The sequence below is a fragment of the Chiloscyllium plagiosum genome, unplaced genomic scaffold (assembly GCF_037043375.1).
Source record: "Chiloscyllium plagiosum isolate Xiang-an unplaced genomic scaffold, Cpla_swu_hap1 HiC_scaffold_7, whole genome shotgun sequence".
Lineage (NCBI taxonomy): Eukaryota > Metazoa > Chordata > Chondrichthyes > Orectolobiformes > Hemiscylliidae > Chiloscyllium > Chiloscyllium plagiosum.
In genome coordinates this window covers 96,105,129-96,132,835 of record NW_028270145.1, presented here as the reverse complement: position 1 = coordinate 96,132,835, position 27,707 = coordinate 96,105,129, and the positions used below count along the sequence as shown (strand labels likewise).

Genomic DNA, 27,707 nt, shown 5'->3' with positions numbered 1-27,707 from the left:
ATTTGGTGGTGCCTGTGAAACGACATTTGTAGGCCATCCTTGTATGTCTTGATGGTATCAGGACTCAATGTTTTCTCTGAGCTGCCTCGTCGCACAGCATCCTGATGCGACTGCACAGTCAGCAAAAACATAATGTAAATGGCCATACACTTAAAAGAAATCTTTACACACAGTCACTATAAGGATAGTGGGGAATGTTAATCTTTACAACAATAACTTGCATTTATTTGGCAATGTTTTAAAGTTGCGAATGTCCTAATGTTTCTGCGACGCACCTTTAACAAAGATATTTGACAGCAAGCCACACTGATGGGTTATTACCTGAAGGACCTACACAGACACTTGGTCAGATGAACTGGCCATGCTAAATTGCCCATAATGTTAGATGCATTAGTCAGATGTAAATGTTGGGTAGGGGAATGGGTCTGGGTAGGTTACTCTTCGGAGGGTCATTGTGGACTTGTTTGGCCAAAGGGCCTGTTACCATACTGTAGGGCATTTAATCTAATTTAGATATCATAGTCTTGTACATAACAGAGCAAATAAGAAAAAAAAAATTGCTGTGATAGGACAACAGAAGGACATGACTTCAAGCATTTAATACATGTAGTGCATGAACAATGTTAGTGTAGGAAAATAAAACACGACAGAGATACTATTCAAAAGTCTAACAACATGACATTATCCAATAATCATTCAGAAAGAAAAAGCAGCCTTTTTAAATCAAAAAGTAGTAAATATTTTTGTTAGGGATACTTTTTCTTTCCACACTGCCTCTCAATTTAAAAAGAACATTGCCCAAAAATACAAAATTAGATTCAGCTACAACTCATCCAATCAAATAGGCACTTGTCAAATGCTTCTACCAATAATTAAACACAAAACTGCGAGTTTGAATTCAGAATGGCTTCCACCAGTAATACAACATCAGATGATTGCAAGTGTCATCTGGAAGCTCATCATGGTCTTTAATGTCCCAATTTCAAAGACAGCATTAAAATAACAGTCCAGTTAACTCACCAGCTGCTGAAGACAAAATCATATTTCCAGATTTCTGAACCTCATCAAATTTCGCAAAAATTACATTCAACCTGGATAAAGAAAATAAATAGTACATTGTAAACATATAAAACAGAAGATAAATGTTCAAAATCTGTAAGCATTTATTTTACACACTTAAAGAGCACTTTTGAACAAATTAGCAAAATACTTGAATTTACTAAGTATGGAAACCGCAAGAACCTAATCATGAATAGTAATTGCTAAGTTTCAAAGTAGTAGCTCCACCAGACCGGAAAGTAGAAAATATAATCCTGTCATTCATGGACTGGAAGGGAGAAAACAACAAGCTTGTGGGCAGCATGGTGAAACATTGTTCGCATTGCTGCTTCACAGCACCAGGAACACAGGTTCAATTCCAACCTTGCCTGGAAGTTTTTTCTAGTTTTCCTTGTCTGCGTGGGTTTCCTCCCACCATTCAAACATATGTAGGTGAGGTGGATTGGCCATGCTAAAAATTGCCCCAGGGTGTACAGGTTATGTAAGTTAGCCATGCAGGGTTATTGAAGGGCTCTGAATTGGATGCTCCTCAGAGGGTTGGTGCAGACTTGATGGGGTGAGTGCCCACTTTCTACAGTGTAGGGATTCTATGATTCAAGGCAAGAACGTTAGAAAAACATTTCCACTTCACCAAGCCATGCTGTCTCTTCCCAAGTATCATGTGTTTTCCAGTTGTAACTTTAAGGATCGATTGTAACAGCTTACCTGGAATCAGAAAACCCCTAGAGAGTAGAAAGAGCACATTCCACCCATCAAATTTGCACCAACCCTCCGAGCAGCATCCAACCCAGAGTCCTTCAATAATCCTGCATGGCTAACCTAGCTAACCTGCACATCCCTGCACACTATGGGGTAATTTTAGCATGGCCAATACGTTTAATCAATTCATTAGACTTCTTTTGAGGAGTATCTCGCAAAGTTGATGTACTGTATTTTCCAGAAGGCAATTAACGAAGTGTCACATAAAAGGGATTCTGAAAGCAGAAGATCATGGTGGAAAGGATAACATCTTAGCCTGAATGGACTCTCAGACTCTTAACATTTGCCTGTATCTGTTTTTTTTTGCCACTGATTACCTATTATTTACTATCTCTGCTATTTAACTGTGTGATGTGCCTGTATTGTTCCCAAGACAAAGCTTTTCACTGTGCCTTGGTACACTTGACAATAAATTCAATTCAATAAAAGGTTGATTGGCTTGTGGAAACTGGAGTATGAACAAGTGGGTCTTTCTTTGATCGCCATCATGTGATGAGTGGAGCCCTGTCGCAATCTGAGGTGCACCCTCAAAGTTTTACAATTCACATCAATGAATTAGATGAGAGAAGTGAGGGTGTGGTAGCTAAATTTGCAGACACAATAATGAAAAGCAGAAAAGTATGTTGTGAACAATATCCTCTTTAAGCTAGATGGTTGCTCGGATAGCTCATTCATGACGACTGGAATACAGATAGAAACATCGATACCACTCGCTGACCTCAAGAGGTCCACACAGTATTCCATTATCCAACGTCCAAAAGCTGTGATATTTTACTTTAAAATATAGTAACATTAAGTACTTAGTATGGCATATAAACAGAATAGTTTATGAAGTCAGGGCAAGGAACTAGAGATAAAATAATTAACATAGTTGTGGGTATGTTCTCCAAGCTGGGAAGTTGATTTGCAGATGTTTCGTCCCCTGAATGGGAATGATCTTCAGTGCTTTGGAATGTCCTCTGAAGCGCTTCTGGAATTTATTTGGTTCCACTTCTGCTGCTTCCGGTTCTTTGTTGTAGTGGCCGGTATATTGGGTCTAGACCTATGTGCTTGTGGAGTCTATGAATAAGTGCCATGCTTCTAGAAATTCTCTGTTTGGCTTGCTCTATGACCACTGTGTTGTCCCAGTCAAATTTACGGTCCTTGTCATCTGTGTACATGGCTACTAGGGACAGCTGATCGTGGTGTTTAGTGGCTAGTTGATGATCGTGGATGCTGATTGCTACTTGTCTGCTAGTTTGTCCTATCGAGCTTTGCATGGAGTCTTGTAAATTACTGGAAAAGCGCAGGTCAGGCAGCATCCAAGGAGCAGGAGAATCGACGTATTGGGCATAAGCCCTTCCTGAAGAAGGGCTTATGCCCGAAAAGGCGATACTCCTGCTCCTTCGATGCTGCCTGACCTGCTGCGCTTTTCCAGCAACACATTTTTCAGCTCTGATCTCCAGCATCTGCAGTCCTCACTTTCTCCTAGTCCGTCTTGTAAATTACGTTAATCTTGCAAAAGATGGCTATAATGTCTCAGAACTGACAACCAAGCTTCTCAAACCACACAGATTCATGATAGCCCATAAACCATGGGCGGCACAGTGGTTAGCACTATTGCCTCACAGTGCCAGAGACCTGGGTTCAATTCCCGCCTCAGGCAACTCTGTGTGGAGTTTGCACATTCTCCCTGTGTCTGCGTGGGTTTCCTCCCACAGTCCAAAAATGTGCAGGTTAGGTGAATTGGCCATGCTAATTTGTCCGTCGGTTAGGTGAAAGAGTAAATGTAGGGGAATGGGCCTGGGTGGGGTGCGCTTCGGCGGGTCAGTGTGGACTTGTTGAGCTGAAGGGCCTGTTACCACGCTGTAAGTAATCTAATCTATCTTTAAAAACTGACATCCATGCTCAGACAAGAACTCACCAGGACAAAAGACTCAATATCCATTATGTGCAAGACAAACATAATTTACAAGATTCCATGCAAAGACTGAATGCATCACTACATAGGACAAACAAGCAGACAACGAGCAATCCACATCCACGATCACCAACTATCCACTAAACACCACAACCAGCTGTCCCTACTTGCCACACACACAGATGACAAGGATTACAAACTCAACAAGGACAACAGAACAATCATCGGACAAGCTAAACAGAGGACAGCCAGAGAATTTCAAGAAGCACGGCACTCATCCACGGACTCTACCAACAAGCACATATGACCCGTATATTGGATCAAGGTCTAAAACAAAAAACCAGAACCAACAACCGGGAGCAGCAGGAATGGAACCAAATAAATTCCAAAGACACAGTACAGCAGCGCTTCAGAGAAAGCTCCAAAGCACTGAAGATGACACCTAGATAGGGGATGAAACGTCTGCAAATCAACTTCCCAGCTCAATGAACATACCCACAACTACGACAACCGGCATCAGAGCTACAAATCTTTATGCACACCCTGAATGTTAATTAGCCTTAACCAGATAAATGTTTTAATTTTTAATTTGCCTCCCTCATTCAAGCGTGAGATTTTTTGAATGTGAAATCAGACTGAGCTATGAGATAGAACTTAGAACATAGGGTGAGAACATAATTTTAGCATTCCGATATATTGTAAACATATTGTTTATCTTGCTGCTCCACTGGTCAGCTCTGGCAGTTTTGCCTTGCTCAACCTACTCATTCAATAATTATATATTGTAAGTTTGTTTGCCAATCTGTATTTGCTTTTAGACTCAGTATAACTAAATAGAATTGATTGACAGTTGTTCAGTTTACGCCACAATCTGGCATTTACAAACATGCAGAAATGAAAGGCTGGCAAGTCCTTTTAAGACCATAGCTGGGAGCAACAGATAAGAGCTGTCAGCATATATTGTCGACCTCTATATTGATTTCAGGAATCCAAGAGCTGCTACAGCTGCAACTCAACATTCCCCATCAAGACACAAAGTCTACATGGAATATCAACAGCACAGCTTCATAATTCAGATTAGCTGTCAAAGACAAGCAATGAGTTGCTCTGAATTCTAACTCTGCATTCTTTTTCTGGATTAATATAAACTCTAAGCAGGTATGAATGAACTACTGCAATTTATCACAAATAGTATAACAGAAAATGCGTGCAACACTCACAGAGTCTGACAAGAAGTCAGCGAGAAAGTACAGTCAATATTTCATGTTGATGACTTTCACTCCACTGACACTGAGACTTGCTAAGTGTTTCAAGCATTTTTTTATTAAACGGTCCCACAAATAAATCCTCAACAGAAAGCACAACAAGAAATAATCAATATGCCACAAATTTGAGCATCTAATTAATAGAAAATTAACATTAACATTACTTGCAAATTCACACATCACTGCTTTGTGGTTCAATGGAACATGAAAAACAGTCAGAATCCAGCTAAGTGGAACTAGCATCGGTTCAGCATGTTCATTTATTTAGATTCAGATAATCCACACTAAGTCAGATAGAACATCAGCAGTACTGTGAATTTGAGGTCAAGAGATAGTAGGATAGAAGGCAGACTATCTACAAGATACACTGCAGAAAGTCACCAAAGATCCTCATACAGCACCTTCTAAACCACGACCACTTGCATGTTGAAATACAAGGGCAGCACCAACATCTATCGGTTCCCCTCTCATACCTCTCATCATCCCAACTTGGAAATACACTGCCAATCCTTCACTGTCACTGGGTTAAAATCCTGGAATTACCTCCCTAAGGGCATTATGGACTGTAGCAGTTCAAGGCAGCAGTTCACCATAACCCCGTCAAGGGCAAGCAGGGACAGGCAATAAATACTGGCCAGAGATGCCCATGCCCTATGAGTGAATTTTAAAAAAAAGACATTTCTGCTGTGTCATGCACAAAGAAAACAATTATCTTTCAATTTCTTTGACATAAGAAAGCACCAACCATTACCAATCTTCCTGGGCTCGCCTCAACATCAATATCATTACTACAGCTAAAAATCAATTCCAGTTTTCATCATATCAAGACAAAATAATCTTTTAAGTTGATGATCCTTTTACTACACAATCAATTTCAACTTTATTTATAGCATATACATTTTTTACATATATACATCAGTCATAACTTCATAATGCTTAAATCTGAGTACAGTTTAGCAGTGGTAATGCTTACTACCATGTGACAGATTTTTCAACAATTTTATGAAAGCAATCTTATGAAAATTTGGAAATTTCTTGGATTAGACTCAAATAATATTTAGCACTGCCTCAGAAGGCAGTCAAGGAGGGTCACTGAAGGTGAAGATAGACAGGCGAAGGAATCAAAACTTATTTGGGATAGATGAGAATGTGGAATTCAGAATGCAAACAGATCACCTGTAATCTTGCTGAATGATGGAATAGACTGAAGGAGCCAAATTCCCATGCTCCTGCCCTAATTTGCATTCATAAACTATGACTTTAATTTTGTTCACTATATACAAAAACAGAGCTTTGCAGGAGACCCAAAGTCAATTTTGACAAATATTCTTTGGAGGCCAATTCAAAATTGTGAACAGTGGTAACATACATATGTATTTTCAAAATGGGGAGAAAATTCAGAAGTATGAAGTGCAAAGAGACTTGAGAGTTCTAGTCCAGGAATTTCTCAAGGTAAACTTGCAGGTTGAGTCAGTAGTTAGGAAGGCAAATGCAATGATGGCATTTATTTTGAGAGGACTTGAATATAAAGGCAGGGATGTATTTCTGAGGTTCTATACAGCTCTGGGCAGACCACATTTGGAGAATTGTGTGCAGGTTTGGGCCCCATATCTCAGGAAGGATGCACTGGCCCTGGAGTGTGTTCAGAGGAGATTCACAAGAATGGTCCCAGGAATGAAATGCTTAACATACAAGGAATGTTTGAGGACTCTGTCTATACTTGAAATTTAGAAGGCTAAGGGAGAATCTAACTGAAACTTACTGATTACTGAATGACCTGGACAGAGTGGATGTCGTAGGAGAGACTAGGACCTGAGGGCACAGCCTTAAAGTAAAAGGACGACCTTTTATAACAGAGATAAGGAGAAAGTTCTTCAGCCAGGGAGTGGTGAATCTATGGAATTCATTATCACAGAAGGCTGTGGAGGCCAGGTCGTTGAGTGTATTTAAGACTGAGATAGATAAGTTCTTGATTGTCAAGGGGATTAAGGGTTACAGGGAGAAAGCAGGAAAATGGGGTTGAGAAACCATCAGCCATAATTGAACAGCAGAGCGGACTCAATGTGCTGAATAGCCTAACCTCTGTTCCTGTGTCTTATGCTCTAATTAGACAAAATGATTGCCATGTTACCTCCTGCTGCGAAAACATCTCTTCCCACAGCAAAGCTAAATACAGCCTATGATAAGTTCACACAGACAAAACTCACTCACCTCCAAATTCATAGCCTGTGTCTTAAGATTATGATTAAGCAACTTTAGATATATTCTAACTTTTTTGAGAAAAAAAGATGAGACTTTTCAGAGTTTAAACAGACCATCTTTTAACAGAATTGGAGACTTTGGACAGTTCTAAATTCAGAGTCGGAAACCTTCACAGAGAGTCCCAGTGAGCAGGGGATTTGCCCACTGGAACTTGAAACTTCCAGGCAACTCCCACATAGGTTCGGCAGCAGGACTGCCACAGACCTTGGAAGTCAATCTTTAGTTGAATTTCTGGCCTCCAACTATCTAGAGAAATGAAGATTTGGTGCATATTGTCCAGGGCGAATTTCAAAATATCAGAGAGATACACATTACATAAAGTATCAGTTCTTAATTCAACAACATATTGGGTGGAGATGGGAAAATTAGAGGTCTTTTTAAGTAGGGTGCAAAGCAAGAGAGAATCAAAGGAGGAAGTACATCAGAAATGGAGTATAAGCTTTGAGAATAACACAAAGGTTGAAAGCTATGATCACCGACATTGTAAAACATTGCATGTACAGGTTGAATAGCAGCATAGAACAATTAACCTAACATGTAATTGGCAACCACATAAAACAAACACTTGACAAGCAGGTGTGTTAGATACAGAATTGAAAAATAGAAGAATGGTATTTCATCAAACAAACCTGGACTTAAAAAGACAGTAATTGTATGTTTTCACACTCTTAGGATGAGGTTTAGTAGAATGCATGCGACAATAAAAGTAGTTGAAATGTCACTTATGCACATCTGAGAAAAAGATAGATGTATTTGTTAGCTGGGTCAATTTTCATCATGGAATACTGGGGGCATTGTAACAATACTATCAGCATCTTAAGAAGTCTATTTTGTCCTATTTATTTTTATAAAAGGGGAGGTTTTAAAGCAGAGGTTCCAAGGAGCTCCACAGAACCACAAGAGTAAACAGCTTGTGAGGCCTTGGATTTTTTTTAAAAAATGTTAGACCAATAAAAGCAGCCTGAATGCCTAGATCAAGCTCTCACAAACCAGGATTTTCGGAGGGTTTTTTTTCACTTTTTCAGTATCAGCAGTTGCTGCTGGGGTCTTGAAGAAGTGGAAGCTATGTTTTCCTCTTGGTTGCAGCTAAAAAGCTGTGGATTGTCTTCCTGCTGCTGGAGTTGCATGTGAGACATTGTTTTCTCAACTTGTCTTTTGCCAAGGGTGTGTTAATGGAATGGTACTGTATTGGAACAGTTTATTAGTAATAGTTACTGTATCTATTATTTTATTAAGCATTTCCACAGTGTAACAGCTAAGCCAATTATTTTCTTTGTTCTTCCTTTTGTTGTATTTTAACGACAGTATATGAATAAAGTGTGTTTTGCTTAATGCCAAGTAGTTTGACCAAATTGTGTCTTAAATGCAATACCTCACATTTACCTTTAAAATAAGAAAAGTTAAGACTACCTTCTTAATATATTTTGAGGGGGTTAAGTCTGGTCCATTATAGTTGTCTTGAAGGAATTAAATCTATTGATCACAGAAGAAATTTGAGAAACAGGGTTACTACTGATCCAGTGACAAACACCTTCAGTTAACTTTCTTTTTCACCAATTTTTTAGTGCAATGTGGAAATCGCTGGTTGGCCAGCAGTTATTGGCCATCCCTAATATCCCTGAAGAACACAGTGGTGAAATATTTCCTTGAATCCTTGCAGTCCATAGGGTGTAGTTACTTCCACAGAGCTAATAGGAAGTGAGTTGCAAATTGCAAATTTGTTCCATGCGTTGCCAAGTTACCAAAGCATATGGGGAGCAAATCCAAAACCAAAGCCTCAAATCTGCTATGTCTATTTTGATAAATTAAGAACTGATCGATTGATAAAATGCACCTGTATCCTCTGAAGTTGAGCCTGAAGAACATGAGCCAAATCTTCAGCCTCTTGTTCACTGAAGTCTAACATACAATTGTAGCTGGAATTTTGGACCCTGTGGAAGTCTCAATGCATGAACCTATGTGGGAATTGCCTGGAAAGTCTCAAATTCCTATGGGCAATTCTTTAGCTCCTTGCAACACTTCATGCAAGTCTCTGACTCTGATGTCAGACAATCTACAGGGTTAGCCAGAATAGTACCTATGAAACGTTTTGACTGAATAAAACATAATTTATCGGAAAGATGTTGTGAAACTTGACAGGGTTTAGAAAAGATTTACAAGGATGTTGCCAGGGTTGGATGATTTGAACTATAGGGAGGGGTTGAATAGGCAAGGGCTGTTTTCCCTGGATCGTCGGAAGCTGAGGGGTGACTTTATAGAAGTTTATAAAATCATAAGAGGCATGGATAGGATAAATAGACACTTATCTCTTCACTCTGGAGGTTCCCTGCCTCCATTCCTGATGAAGGGCTTTTGCCTGAAACGTCGATTTTCCTGCTTCCCTCGGATGCTGCCTGACTTGCTGTGTTTTCCCAGCACCACTCTAATCTAAACTCTGGTTTCCAGCATCTGCAGTCTTCACTTTTGCCTAAATAGACAAAGTCTCTTCCCTGGAGTGGGGAATCCAGAATTAGAGGGTATAGGTTCAGGGTGAGAGGGGAAAGATATAAAAGAGATCTAAGGGGCAACTTTTTCACGCAGAAGGTGGTACGTGTATGGAATGAGCTGCCAGAGGAAGTGGTCGAGGCTAACACAATTGCAACATTTAAAAGGCATCTGGATGGGTATATGAATAGGAAGAGATTGGAGGGATATGGGCCAGGTGCTGGCAGGTGGGACTAGATTGGGTTGGGATATCTGGTCGGCATGGACAAGTTTCTGTGCTGTACATCTCTATGACTCTATCTGAATACTAACACTAAGACCTAACACTCCAACCTGACTCCAACACATCCAATATTCACCCACCTATACCCAACCCACCCACTCATTCACTTGCATTCAAATTTTATATTTAAACCTGCCATATGGCTGCCAGTGCTGTCGAAATGGATTATGTTTTGTTTTCCTTCTACTCTACTCTGAGAATTCCCTGATGGGCATTACACTGTACTCTTCTGTGAAAGCCAGGCTCTGAAGACTCTTTTTAGTAAAACAGCAGCATACAGTCAGGAAATTTACAAGCACAGTGGCAATCCAATGGCCATTGCTATTGCACAGAAGTTCTGAGCCATGAAAGCTAAAAAAAAAAGCATCTTGCACGGTTAAAAGTTCACTAAAGTTATTCTAATTAGAAACAATTGAATTAGCTCTCCACATTTACAATTCCTAATTATTATCCAGTCATTTCTGAACAGCGCTAACTAAATTTAAAGGTCCTGTTTGTAGTGGAAGCATTGAATTTTGTCCATCATTCATAAAATTATCCCAAACCTCTGCTGCACATTATAGTTTCATATTTTGAACAGTACCATTATTGATTCATAGAAATGCTTGAAAATTATGTTTGAAAGCAAAGGAAGCAAATATCATCCAATACTCTTACAAGGAATCCAAGAACCGGATTCACATGGGGACAAATGAGATTCAATTATTATGGGTAGGATACCATTTCAATACGGACCTTCGCTCAGTATTTTCCTCCCTCTCACACAATGTAACAAATGTTTGATCTCAATGCCACACTCAGATATAATTATTTCATTACATTTAAGCAAAAATTATATTAATGCAAACCACATGGTCAATTTTTAAGCTCCATTAAAATATACACTGGAGGGTAGTATGCTTGGAAAAAAAATTGTACTGAAAGGGTAGCATCTTGCTTTTATCTAAGTATCTGCAAACTACAATCCAGAACAAATCACAATCTAAAAATCATACCTCATTGTGACACAAACATGCAATCATTTTCAAAGATGATCACAATGTCAAAAATCTCCCATCTTTGTTTATGCCTGACACACAAGCAGCCAACCAACTCACCAACATTTGCATAAAGAGTGTGGTCACAAGATTACTTAATCTTAACTACAAATTTGATTTCACCAAATTGGTTCAGCTAATTTAAAATTTGTGTTCCATTTTAGTCTCAGAAGAGAAATACTAAACCAGATTGAAGCTAAAGTTTTATAACTCCAAGGTTAAAAAGCCCAAAAGAAAATCCAGTTACATAAGTTCCAATTCATCCAGACTTCAATTTCCTTCAATTTCCTCTCAGCAATGTACTTCAGTTGCACAACAACTGCTTTGTTTACTGACAAAAAAAATGGATGAGTTGAAATTCGAGCATCAAGGCAGACGTCAGAAATTGCACAGATGGGATTTCTTTCTGTGGACTAAATGGTGCATGTCTACAGCTGTATTAATCTGAACTGTTATTGCACAAGATATGTTGCAAAAGGTTATAAGATAACACAATTAACTTTTTCACAAAAACATACAAAAAGAAATCTAACAACATTTAGGGTGAAGCAAAAGTTACCTCTATTTTATATCCTAAATCAACTATTTAAAAAAAACTATCAATATAACTGAGGATCCTAGTTATTTTATCAAGTTTCAGTTTGAATTTTGAGATTTTAAACCATAAGCAGTACTTTATCAACGCCTGAAATCGGGAAAAACAACCAAGAAGATCTAAATTGCTGAGGACTACATTGCACATTTAAGACAAACAGCTGAAGCAACACAGATTACATTTGACAAAACGCATTTAACACCAGAAGGGGCTGCAGCAATGAGGTTTAAGGCATTGAGATGAAGGATCAAAGTTATTTCCTCCCGGGTATTCCATTACCCAATTATACTTCATTTAATTATAAGTGGTGCTTTGAATCGCATTTAAGCATTTGTAACACAAAAACAATAATTTCTCCCCCATTAATTTTCTCACAGGGGGCTTGCAAATTTGATTACCTTTGTTGTTTCTTTATAATTGTTAAAGCTGCTGCAGTCTAACCAAATCATAAGACTGCTCTTAACCTGAGCGCCACCATGCCTCAGGTGAAGGAAGAGGTTGAGAAGGAGAGTCAATCATGTTAACCTCAGCCAGTGTAGGAATTGAATCCACACTGCAAGCATCAGTTTACATTGAAGACCAACTATTCAGCAATTGAGCTAATGTTCTCCTTTTAATTTACCTTCATAAGGAATAACAGTTTCGACAACAAAATTGCCAAGCAAGCCATTCAGCTGCATTAACTGTTAGAAAGGGGAAAAAAATTGACTAAAATCAGATGGACCACCTGACATTGACTAAAGCAAACAGTACTGTCAACCTCGCAAATTCCTCCTATAGACAATCTGGGAGCTAGTCCTAAAATCGTCCTGCAGACTAATCAAGTAACCACCTGATATAGTTGTTCTCGTGGAATGATACCTACAAACAATGCCCTAAACAAGATTATCATCATCCTTGGATCAAACATGGACAAGGAAACCTCTTGTTGATTACCACATACCTTGACCAAAATGCCACCTTAACACTGAAAATTATTTGCATCATGTTGTGTGGCACTATTACCATGCTAAATGGGTTAGACTTCAAATATATCTAGTAACTCACTGTGACCATCAGCAGTATTCAAATTGTGTTCAACACAATCTGCAACCTCATGGTCCAGCATAAACCTCACTCTACCATTAGCATCAAGCAAGGGTCAACCCTTGGATCAAAGTGCAGAGGGTATGAGAGGAGCAGCACCAAGCACACCCTAAAATGAGGTTCCAACTTCATAAGGCTCCAAAACAGAACTACTTTCATGCTATACTGCATAACCACAAGTCAGAGAGAAAGCTAAGTGATTCCCTAGCAACTGCTCTTTTCTAAGCTCTGCAGACCTGCCACATCAAAGCGTAAACAGTATTTGACACCAAAACAACTTACTGGAGGCAGGAGCTCTGCAAACATTCCCATTGTCAATAATGGAGAAGCACAACATATTCGTGCATAGGATGGAACAATCTTCAGCCAGAAGAGCTGAGTTGATAGTGCAGCTCAACCTCTTGCAAAGGTCCCAATATCAAACAACTCAATCCTGACTTGAAAACATAACACTATTCCTTCAATGTTACTGGGTCAAAATACTGGATCTTCCTCCCTAACATTACTGTGGACCTACCTACACACATGTTCTGCAGCAGTTCAAGGAGGCTGCTCACCATCTCCTCTCAAGACCAACAAGAGAGGAAGTAAATGCTGGTATAGCCAGCAACTGGATCAATTCCAAGAATAAATAATAACAAATTTAAAGAAAAAAAAAGTTCATACAGCTTTCAAATGGAGAAAGTTACACCCTATAAAGTTGGTTCATTGGTCAACTCCTGTCCAGGAAAAATAGATTTGTGGCTCAAGACCCAACATAAGAATAAATCAATTCTTAGTACTGTTTTGCTTCAATGAATTCCTATCTTAAAACAAGCCAGACTGCAATTATTACTTCAATAGTTAAGGTCATCAACAATCTAATTTCATGATGCCAAGAGAACTCAAGTAACCAAATCAACCTTCAAGTATCAACACAAAATGTTCATTCAGTTTAATGTTCTTTAGAAATCTTGTGGTCAGTTACCACCTAACTACTATACCAATGCAACTATATTACTCACTTGAGCCACTCAGTCTCTGGAGGAATAATAACACAATGCCAATTTGCGTTAAATACTGGGCAATTTGTACATTATGATATCACTAAGGATAAGTCCATGACTGCACATAGCAATTCACTCAAGTCCAAGAACACGGAAGCTTTTACCTATCTTAAGTGGGTTCAAACTCAAGTCCCTAAACTGAGAAAGTAATGTCATAACTCAATGTAGGAGCAAATTGCTTTAGATGCTGGAATCTGTACTGAAAACAGAGTTTTGATAAAGAGTCATTTAGACTCAAAATGTTAGCTCACTCTTTCTCCACAGATGCTGCCTGACCCGCTGTGACTTCCAGCATTTTTGTTTTCAATGTCAGAACTCGCTCTGCAAACATTTACCTTACTATTTAATAGTGTCATGAAACCTAATGTTTCCCATTCTGAACATATCTTTTGGAATAAGGTGCAAAAATAAATTCAAAGCTTTACAGCCTGCAAGGCCCTTTGGTCCAACTTGTCCATGCAGCCAGTTTTCACAATTAATCTAGTCTCATTTGCCTGTGTTTATCCCTCCATACCTATCCCATCCATGATTTGGATTAATAGACAAGCAACTTTTCAATGTATAATTTCAGTTACATCACACTGCAAATTTTTGCTATAAATTCTGTGTTACGATCGAGCCCTCCACAATCACCTGATGAAGGAGCGTCGCTCCGAAAGCTAGTGTGCTTCCAATTAAACCTGTTGGACTATAACCTGGTGTTGTGTGATTTTTAACTTTGTAGCCCATCCATGTAACTGTCGAAATGTTTCTGAAATGACAAAGTTGTACTCGTTTCCACCACTACCTCTGGCAGCCCATTCCAGACACTCTCCACCCACTGAAAACAAATATTGCACTTCTGGACACTTTTATATCTCTTCCCTCTCACCTTGAACCTATGCCCTCTAGTTTTAGACTCCCCTATTATGGGAAAACGCTGTTGCTTATCTACCTTCTCTACATCTCACAATCTTACAGACTTCTGTCAAGTCACCCCTCAAGTCACCCCTCAAGTCACCTACACTCCAGAAAAAAAAGTACCAGCCTCTCCTTATAACTCAAACCTCCAGTCCAAATAGCGTCCTAGTAAATCTTTTATGTACCCTTTCTAGTTTAATAGTACCATTTCTATAGTACAACAACCAGAGTTGCACATAATACTCCAAATATGGCCTTATCAATGTCTCGTACAGCTGCAACACGACATCTCCCAACTCCTATTCGTACTCAATGTTCTGTCCAATGAAAGCAAGCATGCAGAAAGCCTTCTTTACCACCATGTCTACCTGTGACTTCACTTATAAGAAGTTATGCATCTGTACCACTTGAAATAATGCTGATGTTTTCAAAGACATGAGATTGAGGCTCTAAGAAGCTTTATCCTTTCAAATGCAATTTGAACCTAGTCCAACACTGCAACTAAAGCAATTAAATTACCCACAATGTTACAGCCACATCTATTTAACGTTTCTGTATCTATTCCAGTTGTTGTAGGTACCTTTAGTCATACAGGGGTTTCACTTATAAGTCACTAAGTTATTTAGATCAGAAAGTTTATTCAGTTCATTTTAGCCTTGTTCAGAGCAGTACCTTACCTGGCCTGACTCACTATTCTGGAGTGACTGCTGCCTCTCTCAGACTTATGACTGCTCCTAGCCTTCTAACGTGCAGCCTCTCCTCATATCATATCACTGATTGAGCAGTCCCCTGCTGCTGTATTCCAACAGGGTTGACTTCAGAAGGTATTGTAAGGAGTATTACACATTTGTTTTACATTTAAAAGATGTGGTTTATTTTAAGAGTTAGTCTGTTTATTTTAGGAACACAACTTTTCAAAGTATAGGTGATATTGTATTTCAACTTGGAAGACATACTTATGTTTTCTTTTATCTCAGCTGAAGGCAGCCCTACAGAACCATTTATAACAATCAATTCTTATGGGAATCTTTACTTCAATTCAATGTGCAGTTTAGAAGAACGTTCCTCTGAATTTAAGTGTTTATACACTATATAGAAAACATAGAAAAAAATACAGTGCAGTACAGGCCCTTTGGCCCTCGATGTTGCGCCGATCCAAGCCCACCTAATCTACACTAGCCCACTATCCTCCATATGCCTATCCAATGCCCGTTTAAATGCCCATAAAGAGGGAGAGTCCACCACTGCTACTGGCAGGGCATTCCATGAACTCACGATTCGCTGAGTAAAGAATCTACCCCTAACATCTGTCCTATACCTACCACCCCTTAATTTAAAGCTATGCCCCCTCGTAATAGCTGACTCCATAGGTGGAAAAAGGTTCTCATGGTCAACCCTATCTAACCCCCAATCATCTTGTACACCTCTATCAAGTCACCCCTAAACCTTCTTTTCTCCAATGAAAACGGCCCCAAGTGCCTCAGCCTTTCCTCATACCATCTTCCTACCATACCAGGCAACATCCTGGTAAACCTCCTCTGCACCCATTCCAGTGCCTCCACATCCTTCCTATAGTATGGCGACCAAAACTGCACACAATACTCCAGATGCGGCCGCACCAGAGTCTTATACAACTGCAACATGACCTCAGGACTCTGGAACTCAATTCCTCTACCAATAAAAGCCAGTACGCCATATGCCTTCTTCACCGCACTATTTACCTGGGTGGCAACTTTCAGAGATCGGTGTACATGGACACCAAGATCCCTCTGCTCATCCATACTACCAAGTATCCGATCATTAGCCCAGTACCCCATCTTTTTGTTACTCTTGACTCATTGATATATGAGACATATATGACTCATTGATACTCAAGCTAGTTGTGGCTCCTTAGCACTGGAATATGATTGTATACACAAATTTAGGGAGCGACATGCCCAGGAAGAATAAACTCCATTTACTGATAAATTTGGAACCACTTTGCTCTTTCTCTGGCTTTTTCAACTAAACAGATGTTTTTAAATATATATTTTTTAAATTAGATACTTAAAATCATGCATATTAACACAAAGTTTGAAGAATTTTGTGATGCAAATTTTGTACACAAAATTACACATTGATGAATAACTTGTTTGCCCACAACCTTAAGAAGAAAGCGATATACAACATCATTCAATTTCAACTTGATTTGAAATTTGAATGACGATAGCATTTCAAAAACAGTGCTTTTCAATACAGCATATTGACGATATGGTTCACAAAAATCGGACTGTTTCCTTGGAAATTCACAAGTGAGGTTAAGGCCAAAACCAAAGACAAAGCAAGTCTCACTTGCAGGAAACTTAAAGGCCAATCAACTGATTATTATGAGTGATTAATTATTTTTATAGGACTGAAAACGATCTGTGATATAGTGACTGAATTGTGCAACTTTGCCAGTCAGCACAATATCAGTACTGTGTAAACATTAAGTTCTGCTCTACATTAAATCTAAAGTAAACTACTAAATTAAAACTTTGCAGAATAGCCAAAGATAGAAGCACATTTAATCACTAATCATATTATAACACCCATGGAAAAACAAATCCATGCCAGGCTTATCTAAATTTCACAAGGGGTCAGACTCATTACACAATAGGGGCTTAAAGGCCAATGAAAGGGAAGAAGTTTGAAAGAACTGGCCACAATAACAGAATTAAAAGCAACAGAGAAGAATGGAAGATAAGGCCAGGAATGACCCATGCACAGTCCAAAGCTTGAAGCAACAATATCAGATTAACTCTGACTTGTTCTGCTCACATCCTGAGGTTGCTCATTTTGTCTCAATAGCCCTCCTTGTGTTGTCATAGTAACCCACTGGTGTTATTAAGACAAATCATGGAGGATAAACCAGCCTGGCAGGAAATCCAAAATTACCAATCATCTTCTCCTAGCTCGGTAGTCTATACAAAACATTGCTGTCAAGTACCAGGTTTAGCAACTGATGCTTAAGTCATATTGAGCCAGATAACCTAATCCCACCCTTAGATCGCAGGTCTAGTAAAACACATGCTAAAATTTGATCCAGTCAATCAGCGGTAAAGAGAAATCTGATTAATGGATTTTACTTCAGAGTAGACAATCAGATGACAAAGGCAAAAGTGAGGACTGCAGATGCTGGAAACCAGAGTTTAGATCAGAGTGTCACTGGAAAAGCACAGCAGGTCAGGCAGCATCCGAGAAGAAGGAAAATTGATGTTTCGGGCAAAAGCCCTTCATCAGGAAGGGCTTTTATCCGAAACGTCAATTTTCCTGCTCCTCAGATGCTGCCTGACCTGCTGTGCTTTTCCAGCGACACTCATCTAAAATCAGATGACAAAGTAAAACTTTGATACATGGCAAACACTCGAACTGTATTAACTTGCAAACTGAAAGGCTTCTGTTTTTGTCAGAGGCTACAGGAAAATTATACCCTGGTCACAAACTTTTTTTTTTCATTATAAAAAGGGGCACATGTGAATCATTCTAGGATGAATAATTTCGGATTCCTTTTGGAATCTAGCCTCGATACTTAAGCTACACCTACATAGTGTAGTATTTTTAAAAGTTCCACCAGATGAGACCAATTTAATTGGATTCACCTTCATAATGTTCCCAGAAAGGGTGTTTCCCACTTTTTAATTCCTTTGCTAAACAATGGTCGATGTGTGTTTTATTCGTATCAACATTTTAGCAAAACACAATAAATTCAGCAAAGATAAGGATCAAAAATTGAATTTTATTTTAGTCCATATTCAGTCACCAAATAATTGCGACAAAATTTCTTCTTAGAGAGTAATCTCAAATAAACCTAACTTCAACATTCTGAAGTAATCTCAAAAGATAACCTTCTTCACTTCAAATTGCTGATCACTGAAGTTAACATTATTGGATCAAGATTTTAAAAAAACCAGTAGCAGGCAATTCAACATGCACTGTAGTTTTCATTGCAACCTGAACAATGGTCCTCTTGCCCACTTCTCAGCTGCCACTACATCCCCTTCCCTGACCGTCAGCGACCTTTTATGGTCAAAAACTTTTCAACTCAGCCTTGGTTGTATTTAAAAATCAGTCTGCGGAAGCTCAAAAAACACTTGCTTATTTTAGGGTTGTTTCCCCTTACCCTTGTATAGCATCAGCATTATACAGCTATTACTCCCTGCAAACATAATCAGAACTAGCAGTAGGCAATTCATCCCTTCAAGCCTACTACATTGTGGGAGTATTACAAAGATGAAATACTCTCAGAAAAGGAAATGCCTCCTCTTCTGTATCTTAAATGGAAGACCCCTTATTTTTAAACTATACTCCTTTGTTCCCTACAAGGAGGGATATTCATTCCAGATCCACCTATCAGGCCCTTCAGAACCAATAACATCATCTTTAATTTTTTTCAAAAATCCAATGGCAATTGGCCCTATCTGCTCAATCTTCCTTACAAGACAATCCCTTTATCACATGCATCATTCAATAAACCTGTAAACTTTTCGTTCCAAGATTACAAAAATATATTTTATTCATTAAAAATTCATCAAATATATACAAAAAGGTGATCATTCGGTTCTGTACAATCTTTCTAATGGCAAAAAAAAGCCAACGATATATTGGAATTTTACATCCCACAAAACTACACTGCAGCTGCAAATAACAAGCCATTCTTAACTCATGCAGGAAGAAAATACTTACATTTTGAGACAACGGAGGTCTGACAACTGAACAGATCCCTGTTATACTGTGGCAGAAAGACCTAATCTTTCTTGAACTGCTTCCAATGCAGGTATATGCCTGCATAAGTAAGGAGAACAGAACGGTTCACAATAACTCCACGTAAGATCCCTCAAAGACTGAAAAGTTGTAGCAAGGCTTCCTTAATTTTATACGCCAGACGCCTGCAATAAAGGCCAATTTCCGAATTACTTGCTGTATCTGCACAGTAACCTTTTATGATTCATGGATAAAGACACTAAATTCCCCTTTGTGCAACAGTATTCTGTGATCCAACTCCATTTAAATTGTGACTCAGATATACCAAAGGCCACATAATCATTGAAGCAACAATGGCTGGAATCGCACTTTGGAACTTTGAATTGAACTGAATTGAATTGAATTTATTGTCACGTGTACCTAGGCACAGTGCAAATTGCTCTTGTGAGCAATGCAGGCAGATCACATAGTCAAGTAGCATAGATAAGTAAATAATAAGTATACAGCAGCAAAAACTAAAACACAGGTATAGGCAAATGTTACGAGTTTTTGAGTCCATTCAGTACTCTAACAATAGTAGGGTAGAAACTGTTTCGAAACCAGCTGAATTTGAGCATTCCAAATGCAGCTGACTCCACAAATTGCCTGGAGAACTGAAGGTTTTGATTGACAACTCCCATGTCTGGAACTCAGGAAAAAAAAACCTTTACTGTTTGAGAATTCAGAAGGTTCTGATTTTATTAAGTTCATAGTTATCAGGGATAAATTGGGAGATTAAAAGCCTATCTTAAATCTGGGGTAACTATGAACTGACATCCCCAAATTACAACACACAGCACCGCTCCTACCCCCAGAAACCCTGAAAACAGCTGTCTCTGACCAGATCACCCAAATCCATCCTCCACCCTTCCCATCCCATGACCCCAGCCCAGTCCAAGCCAAGCTTGAAGCACCCCATCCCCCACCCCCACCTCACCAGCTGAAAACGACATTCTTTCCTCTCCTCCCACCTTCCCAACCTCCACTACTGCCAGCCTGATCCCTGGGACATAACACTACACCTGCCTGCCCATGAACCCAACATAACCCTCGCTGACCTGTACAGATACACAACTCACCCTCCTCGCCGCGCCAAGCGTCACTTACCTGCACCACATCTAGCTACTATCCTAACATCTAAAACAACTGCCATTCCAGCCCATACTTAGCTTGCATGCTTATTCTTTCATGGCTGTGTGTGGCTGGACATAATAAATGTCAGAATACTCTGACTGCTACAAAGAGACACAGTTTGTTGCCTCCCAACTATCCTGCACGACAGGAGAATCGTATTGATTTCAGCTATATTCCACATTTCTAAAAGAGAAAGAGATCTTCTGAAAAGATTAGCATCCCCCTCTCGAAATACAAAGACCATTATTTATGGAAAATATGAGCAGAATGGCAATGCTACTCTCGTTGCCATTCCTCAATATCCAGGCCAATATTTTTATTTTGCTGATCGTCCTATTCAAGTAAAGAACTTCACAGTTTCTTGCCAAACCTTTGACTACTCACTTAACCAGCAAAATACTTCAGGAAGGCGTTCGACAAGTTCCTCTTGATAGACTGGTTAACGAGGTTACATTACATGGTTTATAGGGAGAACTAGTCATTTGGATACAGAACTGGCTCAAAAGGTTGAAGATAGAGTGGCGGTGGAGGATTGCTTTCAGATTGCAGACTTGTGACCAGTGATGTACTGTCAGTGCTGGGTCCACAGCTTTTTGTCATTTGATATAATGATTTGGATGTGAACACAGGAGGTGTGGTTAGTTAGTTTGCAGATGACACCAAAATTGAAAGCATGATAGACATCAAAGGAGGTTATATCAGGGTACAACAGGATTTTGATCAGATGGGCCAATGGGCCAAGTGGCAGGTGGAATTTTAACTTAGATAAATGTGAAGTGCTGCATTTGAGAAAGGCAAATCAGGAATTATACACTGTCGACAAGTGGAAAAGCAGTCAGGAAGCATCCAAAGAGCAGGAGAATCGACGATTCAGGCATAAATCCTTCATCAAGAATGGGGATGGGGCTGAGAGATAAACAGAATGGTCGGGGTGAGGCTGGGTTGGAAGGGTAGCTTGGAAGGAGATAGGTAAATACAGGTGGGGGGTAATGGTGATAGGTTGGAAAGAAGGGTGGAGCACATAGGTGGGAAGGAAGTTGGACAGATAGGACAGTTCAAGAGGACAGTTCCAAGTTTGGAGGGCTGGATGTGGGATAAGGTGGGGGGAGGGGAGATGAGGACACTGGTGAAACCGACATTGATCCCGTATGGTTAGTGGGTCCCAAGACGGAAGATGAGGCATTCTTCCTCCAAACAACCCTCTGACCTATCACCATCATCCCCACCTGCATCTACCAATTGCATCTGGATGGGTACATGAATAGGAAGGGTTTAAGAGGGTTATGAGCAAAATGCTGGCAAATGGAACTAGATATTTCTCGGATACCTAGTCAATGTGAATGAGTTGGACCAAAGGGTCTGTTTCCATGCTGTACATATCTATAACTATGACTCTGTATCCCTCTGCACACCTGTTCTATCCTCCTCACATCTTCCGTATGGGTTCAGGACGTATTGTTCTTAGACACTGCCCCAAATACACTTTAGTACTCATCACCCACGCTACTATCGTCAATTTAGTTCAACTATCGAAAAGCACACAAATGACTGTGGTTCCTTTCCTAAAAGATAACATTATTTTTTGATTTCTAGTCTGTGAATTTTAATATGGTTGAGGGGCAGTCTGGGGCCAGGGAATGGACCAATTACCAGTTTCCTTTTTGGCTGGGATTGATGAGGAAGCTGGGTAAATACTGGGGTACCGGAGTGACATAGAGGACAAAGGAAGGCTGCTAGGATAAACAAACTCTATTCTGTTGTGCAGGCTACTCAGTTTCACATTTAGGCTGCACATCATTAAACAGGCAATTTCTGGGGGTTCCAAGATGGCAGCAATCTAAGAAGATCGCACTGCAGAGCTCTACATCGCAGCACAAGTGAGACAAACCTTCAACCCGCCCAACCCAGACCATCGCGATATCTTGGGATTCCGGAAAGATCGTGGAGTCCCAAGAAACTCCTAAAAGTTAACTTTCCTGGGGCTCCTGCCATCCAGAAATGCCAAAGAAGGGAGGAGGAGCGCCTGAGGCTGAGCTTGCGGCCTGCGGCCCAGCCTGCAGGATCCTTGGAGTCTATTACTTTCCAGGCCCTGGTGAACAAGCTCACGAAATCTCATGAGATGTTGGCGAAACAGATTGAAGAGAAGCTGGCTCCAATCTCTCTCATGCTGCAGAAGCATGAGTAGCAGCTGGGACACCTGGAAAAAGAGGATGGATAAGGTGGAGCACAGGGTCACAGAGGTGGAAGCTGATGCCAGTTCATGCAAAGATAGGATCCAAGCCCTGGAGATGCATGTCTGTAATTTGCACGACCAAGTTGATGATCTTGAGAACAGGGTCAGGAAAACAAACATTCAGATCATCGGTCTGCCTGAGGGTAAGGAAGGTGAGTGGCCTGCGGAATTTGTTGAGGATTGACTGCCGAAATTCCTCGAGTTGGAGGCTGGCACGAGAGGACTGAAGATAGAGAGAGGGCTCACCAGGTCGCAGCGCGGAGATCGGGTCTGGGTCAAAGTCCTCGCCCTCTCCTGGTTCCACCATTACCAGGATAAGGAGAAAGTCATGGAGGCTTGCAGAGTCCAGGGGAAGGATCCAAAGGCCCTAATTTACAAGGGCTCTAAAATCATCACCTTAGATGGATCCATACATCTCTTTGACACGTCGGAGAAGGCAAGAGACTTTGTGGACAAGTTAATCTAATTTAAACAATTTTAGTATGTATAAATAATGTTGTTTGGGTATGTCTTTATCGTTTTGTAAAAGAAACAGAGGAAGTCTGGTTGGAGCTTTATTTTTCAATTTCTTTTTCTACTGATAATAATTTGGTTTCAATTATGTTCGGTGGCAGTTGAGATGTACATTTTCAATTTCTAAGTTAGGATGTACCAAAGGATGGGTGGGGTATTCATTCCTTTATCTGAAAAGATTTTTTTTTTACTCATATTGGTCTTCTATGATGTGTTTATTCTTTTCTGCTTGTGTGCGCGGTGTGGCTCAAGCTCGGAGAAGTGAAGGTATTTGAGATGGTTAGGTACCCACTTATGGACAGTTTGAGGTGGGTATTTGCTCCCACTGGGCAGGGGGTGAGTTCCCCTATTCAGCGCTGTTGGCGCTTTATATGTTGGTTTCTTATTTGGTTTTCAGTGTTTTTAATTTTTAATAGTTTTGTAGGTTTGTTAAATGTAGTGGTTTTAGTTTGTGTAGCTTTTATATTTGGTGGATCATGTGTCACTAAAGCTCAGCGATTTGTGGCTCATGTTCCGCCTCTCTGGAATTTAAATGTTATTGTAGGAGGTTATGGCTAATGACTTGCTTAAATAGTGTACCTAGAATATCAAGGAAAGTCACTCACCAATTAACAGGAAGAAGGTACTCGAGTTTTGGAAAGGAGAAGGTGGATATTGCTTTGTTACAGGAGACATACTTGGATGACAAGTAGCATCTGAAATTACAGCAGAATGGCTTTGACCGAGTTTATATTTCATCATTTAATACCAGAAGTAGGGGACTGGCTACATTGGTTAGGAAGAATCTCCTATTTAAATTGTTAGAGTGTGTTACAGACACAAACGAGAGGCTTGTAATTCTTAAAGCCTTGATAAATGGGGAAGAATATGGTGTTTTAAATATTTATTGCCATCCAATTCATCCCCTTAAAGTTTTCGTAGAAGCTTTTTCTAAAGTGATAGGTCTCAATAGACAATAGGTGCAGGAGTAGGCCATTCTGCCCTTCATACTGCACCACCATTCATGATGATCATGGCTGATCATTCTCAATCAGTATCCTGTTCCTGCCTTATCTCCATAACCCTTGATTCCACTATCCTTGAGAGCTCTATTCAACTCTTTCTTAAACGAGTCCAGAGACTAGGCCTCCACTGCCTTCTGGGGCAGAGCATTCCACACACCCACCACTCTCTGGGTGAAGAGGTTTCTCCTCATCTCAGTCCTAAATGGCCTACCCCTTATTTTTAAGCTATGTCCTCTGGTTCGGGAGTCACCATCAGTGGAAATATGTTTCCTGCCTCCAGAGTGTCCAATCCTTTAATAATCTTATACGTCTCAATCAGAACCCCTCTCAGTCATCTAAACTCAAGGGTATACAAGCCCAGTCGCTCCAATCTTTCAACAGAAGATTGTCCCACTATTCCAGGAATTGACCTCGTGAACCTACGCTGCACTCACTCAATAGTCTCGAGTCCCGACACACCATTATAGGGAGAGATTTTAACTGTCTCATGCATCCCACAGTAGACAGGTTGCCCAAAGTTCCCTCGATACCCTCTGTACAAACTAAACAGTTAGTGATGCGTGTGGGGAGTTAGGGTTGGTGGATGTCTGGAGGCGTATTTACCCTATAGACAGGGATTTTACGTTTTTCTCCAATCCACACAGATGTCACACCAGGATTGATCTTCTTCTGACCGCTGTGGCAACCCTGAACTTGGTGGCATCTTTGTACGATTGGTAATACTACCATCTCTGATCATGCTCCAGTGTACCTTATAGTTAAGGTTAAGGACGTTACAGTGGGTTTGAGGCACTGGCGAATGGATCCCTTTATCCTCAAGGATAATAAATTTGTGGAGTATTTCTCTAGGGAATTTCAGACGTTCCGAAACGTCAACTTAGGCTCGGTTGGTAGTTCATCCATCCTCTGGGAAACTACCAAGCCTATGCTAGGGGGTTAGTTATTTCCTATTCCGCCAGTAGGAAGCGGCAGAAGGGTGAGCAGCAACGTCTTCTTGAAGCACGGTTGAAGGCAGCTGAGAAGGCTTACTTTGACAGACCCTCATTGGTCAAACTACAGAAGATTACAGCACTGCAGTCTCATTAAATTCCGTGCTCACGCAGATGGCAAAGAAGGAGCTGGTTTTTGCAAAGCAAAGGTTATATGAGCACGGTGACAAGAGCAAGAAGTTGTGAGGCAGCTTCAGAGTACAAATACGCCCACTCCTAATGGACTTGCCAGTGAATTCTATAAGGAATTTATAAGTATACTGTCAGGCCCCATGCTCAATATGTTTAATGACTCATACACCCTTGATTGTCTCCCACCATCTCAGAGAGGCCAACATTTCACTTATTCTTAAAAAAAGGGAAAGACCTGGAAGACTGTGCTTCGTACAGGCCCATCTCACTCTTAAATGTGGACTGTAAAATCCTCTCCAAGACTCTCACATTAAGGCTGGAGACTGCGTTACCTTCTATTATTAAAGAGGATCAGACAGGCTTCATAAAGGGTCGCAGATCTTCCAATAATGTTAGGAGGCTGCTTGATGTAATTCAAGCATGTCAACAACAGTCAATACCAGGATTGGTGGATTTCTCTACATGCAGAGAAGGCATTTGACAGAGTTCAGTGGCCGTACCTTTTCTATACTCTGGAGTGGTTTGGTTTGGCAAAGTCTTTATAAGATGGGTAAAGGTTCTCTATGATGGCCCTTTCGCGGTGGTCATCACCAACAAAGTACAATCAAGCAATTTTAATACTTTTTAGGGGCTGTTCCCTTTCACCACTGCTTTTTACGTTGATGATTGAACCATTGGCGGAGGCCATTCATGGGGATCCCAATATATCAGCTCCAGAAGTAGGGTCAAAATTACATAAGATTTCGTTGTATGCAGACGATGTCCTAATTTTTTTGACAAATCCAACAGTTCAGTGCCTCGCCTGATACAATGCATTCGCGCATTTGGTGCTTTTTCGGGGTACCAGATTAATTTTGCAAAATTAGAGGCTATGCCTATGGGTGGCCTTATGAAGATGCTAGATCTTGAGGGTGACTACAGATTCCCATATAGGTGGTCCCGGGGGTTATGTATTTGAGCATATTCATTAGTCCAGTTCTTGTTTAATTTTATCAAATAAATCCAGATCTTCAAAGATGGGAGGCACTTCCAATCTCGTGGTTGGGATGCTTATTAAGATGAACATTCTCCCCCGTTTGCTATACCCTAAACGGTTGCACCCCCTGATTTTCAACAAGCAAACATTCAGGAGGCTGAACGGCTTGTTCAGCTCCTTTATTTGGCATTGTAAGCGGCCCCTCATTAAATTAGCTAAACTGCAACTGCCTCACAGACTGGGGGGAATGGATCTTCTGAACATTAAAAATTACCAACTAAGCTCGTTTTGTCCTACGTGAGTGATTGGGCTTGTGGGGATCCTCTTTCAATATAGTTAGATATCGAAGCCTCCCAGGCAAGGTGCCCCCTTACCAGTTTGCTGTTTTTGGACAAAATGAAGACAATTAGGGAATATTGCCATAACCCAATAGTCATCAATACTGTTAAAGCATGGAGGACAATTCGGCAGAGCGAAGGCAATATTGGCAAAACATCTTCGTTTACAGCTTTTGGGGATATGCTGGATTCTCAATTGGGGAATGATAGATTCAGGATTTAAATGTTGGGCAGCTAGCGGTGTGTCTTGCACGGACGATTTATTGGAGGGAGACATAATGATGTCCTTCAGTTAGTACGGAAGTACGAGTTATCTAACAGAGACCTCTTGCATTTTTTTCAAGTTAGGGATTTTATTCAGAAAAGGACTACGCTTTTGACTGTTCCCTGCAAATCCGACATATAGAGTGGCGTGCTAAGTGTACACTTTCTGTCAGTATTTTATATCATCAATTGGGGAGTGCCCCTTCAGATGAGTTGGATCGACTCTGCAGGGTGTAGGAGAGATGGGTGTTGAAGTTTCCTCAGAAGCATGGGAGGATATTTGGGAGAGTGCAAGGAAGATATCAATTTGCAACAGGACCCATGCTGAAGATTCTCCACAGGGTCCACTTGGCCCCGGACCATTTGTCAAAATTTGCACCAGGGATATCTTCAGCAGGTCTCAAGTGCAAGGTCTGCATGGGCACTCTTACCCATTGTCTCTGGTCTTGTGATAAGCTTCAAACATATTGGAGTGCTGTGACAGGAGCAATGGAGAGGATTTTGGGTGTAAAGTGGAGAAGGACCCTCTCTCTCTCTCCTTCTGGGCCTGCCGACTGTATTCCCTTCAGACATGCATAAGAAAAAGCTTTTCAATATTCTCACGTTCCGTGCAAGAAAGAATATCTTGCTACGTTGGATATCCAAAAACCCCCCAGGGTCTGCCAGGTTGGCGGAAGATTGTTATGG

General features: G+C 40.4%; 1 protein-coding gene across 1 annotated transcript in view; it reads right to left on the bottom strand.

Annotated features, from left to right (window-relative positions):
• clasp1a (cytoplasmic linker associated protein 1a) overlaps nt 1-27,707 on the bottom strand; it is a 240,737-nt gene that overhangs the window by 200,348 nt on the left and 12,682 nt on the right. The window contains exon 5 of the mRNA XM_087989318.1: nt 1,021-1,091. Coding sequence (XP_087845444.1) covers nt 1,021-1,091 — 71 coding nt within the window. The remainder of the gene's footprint in view (nt 1-1,020; nt 1,092-27,707) is intronic.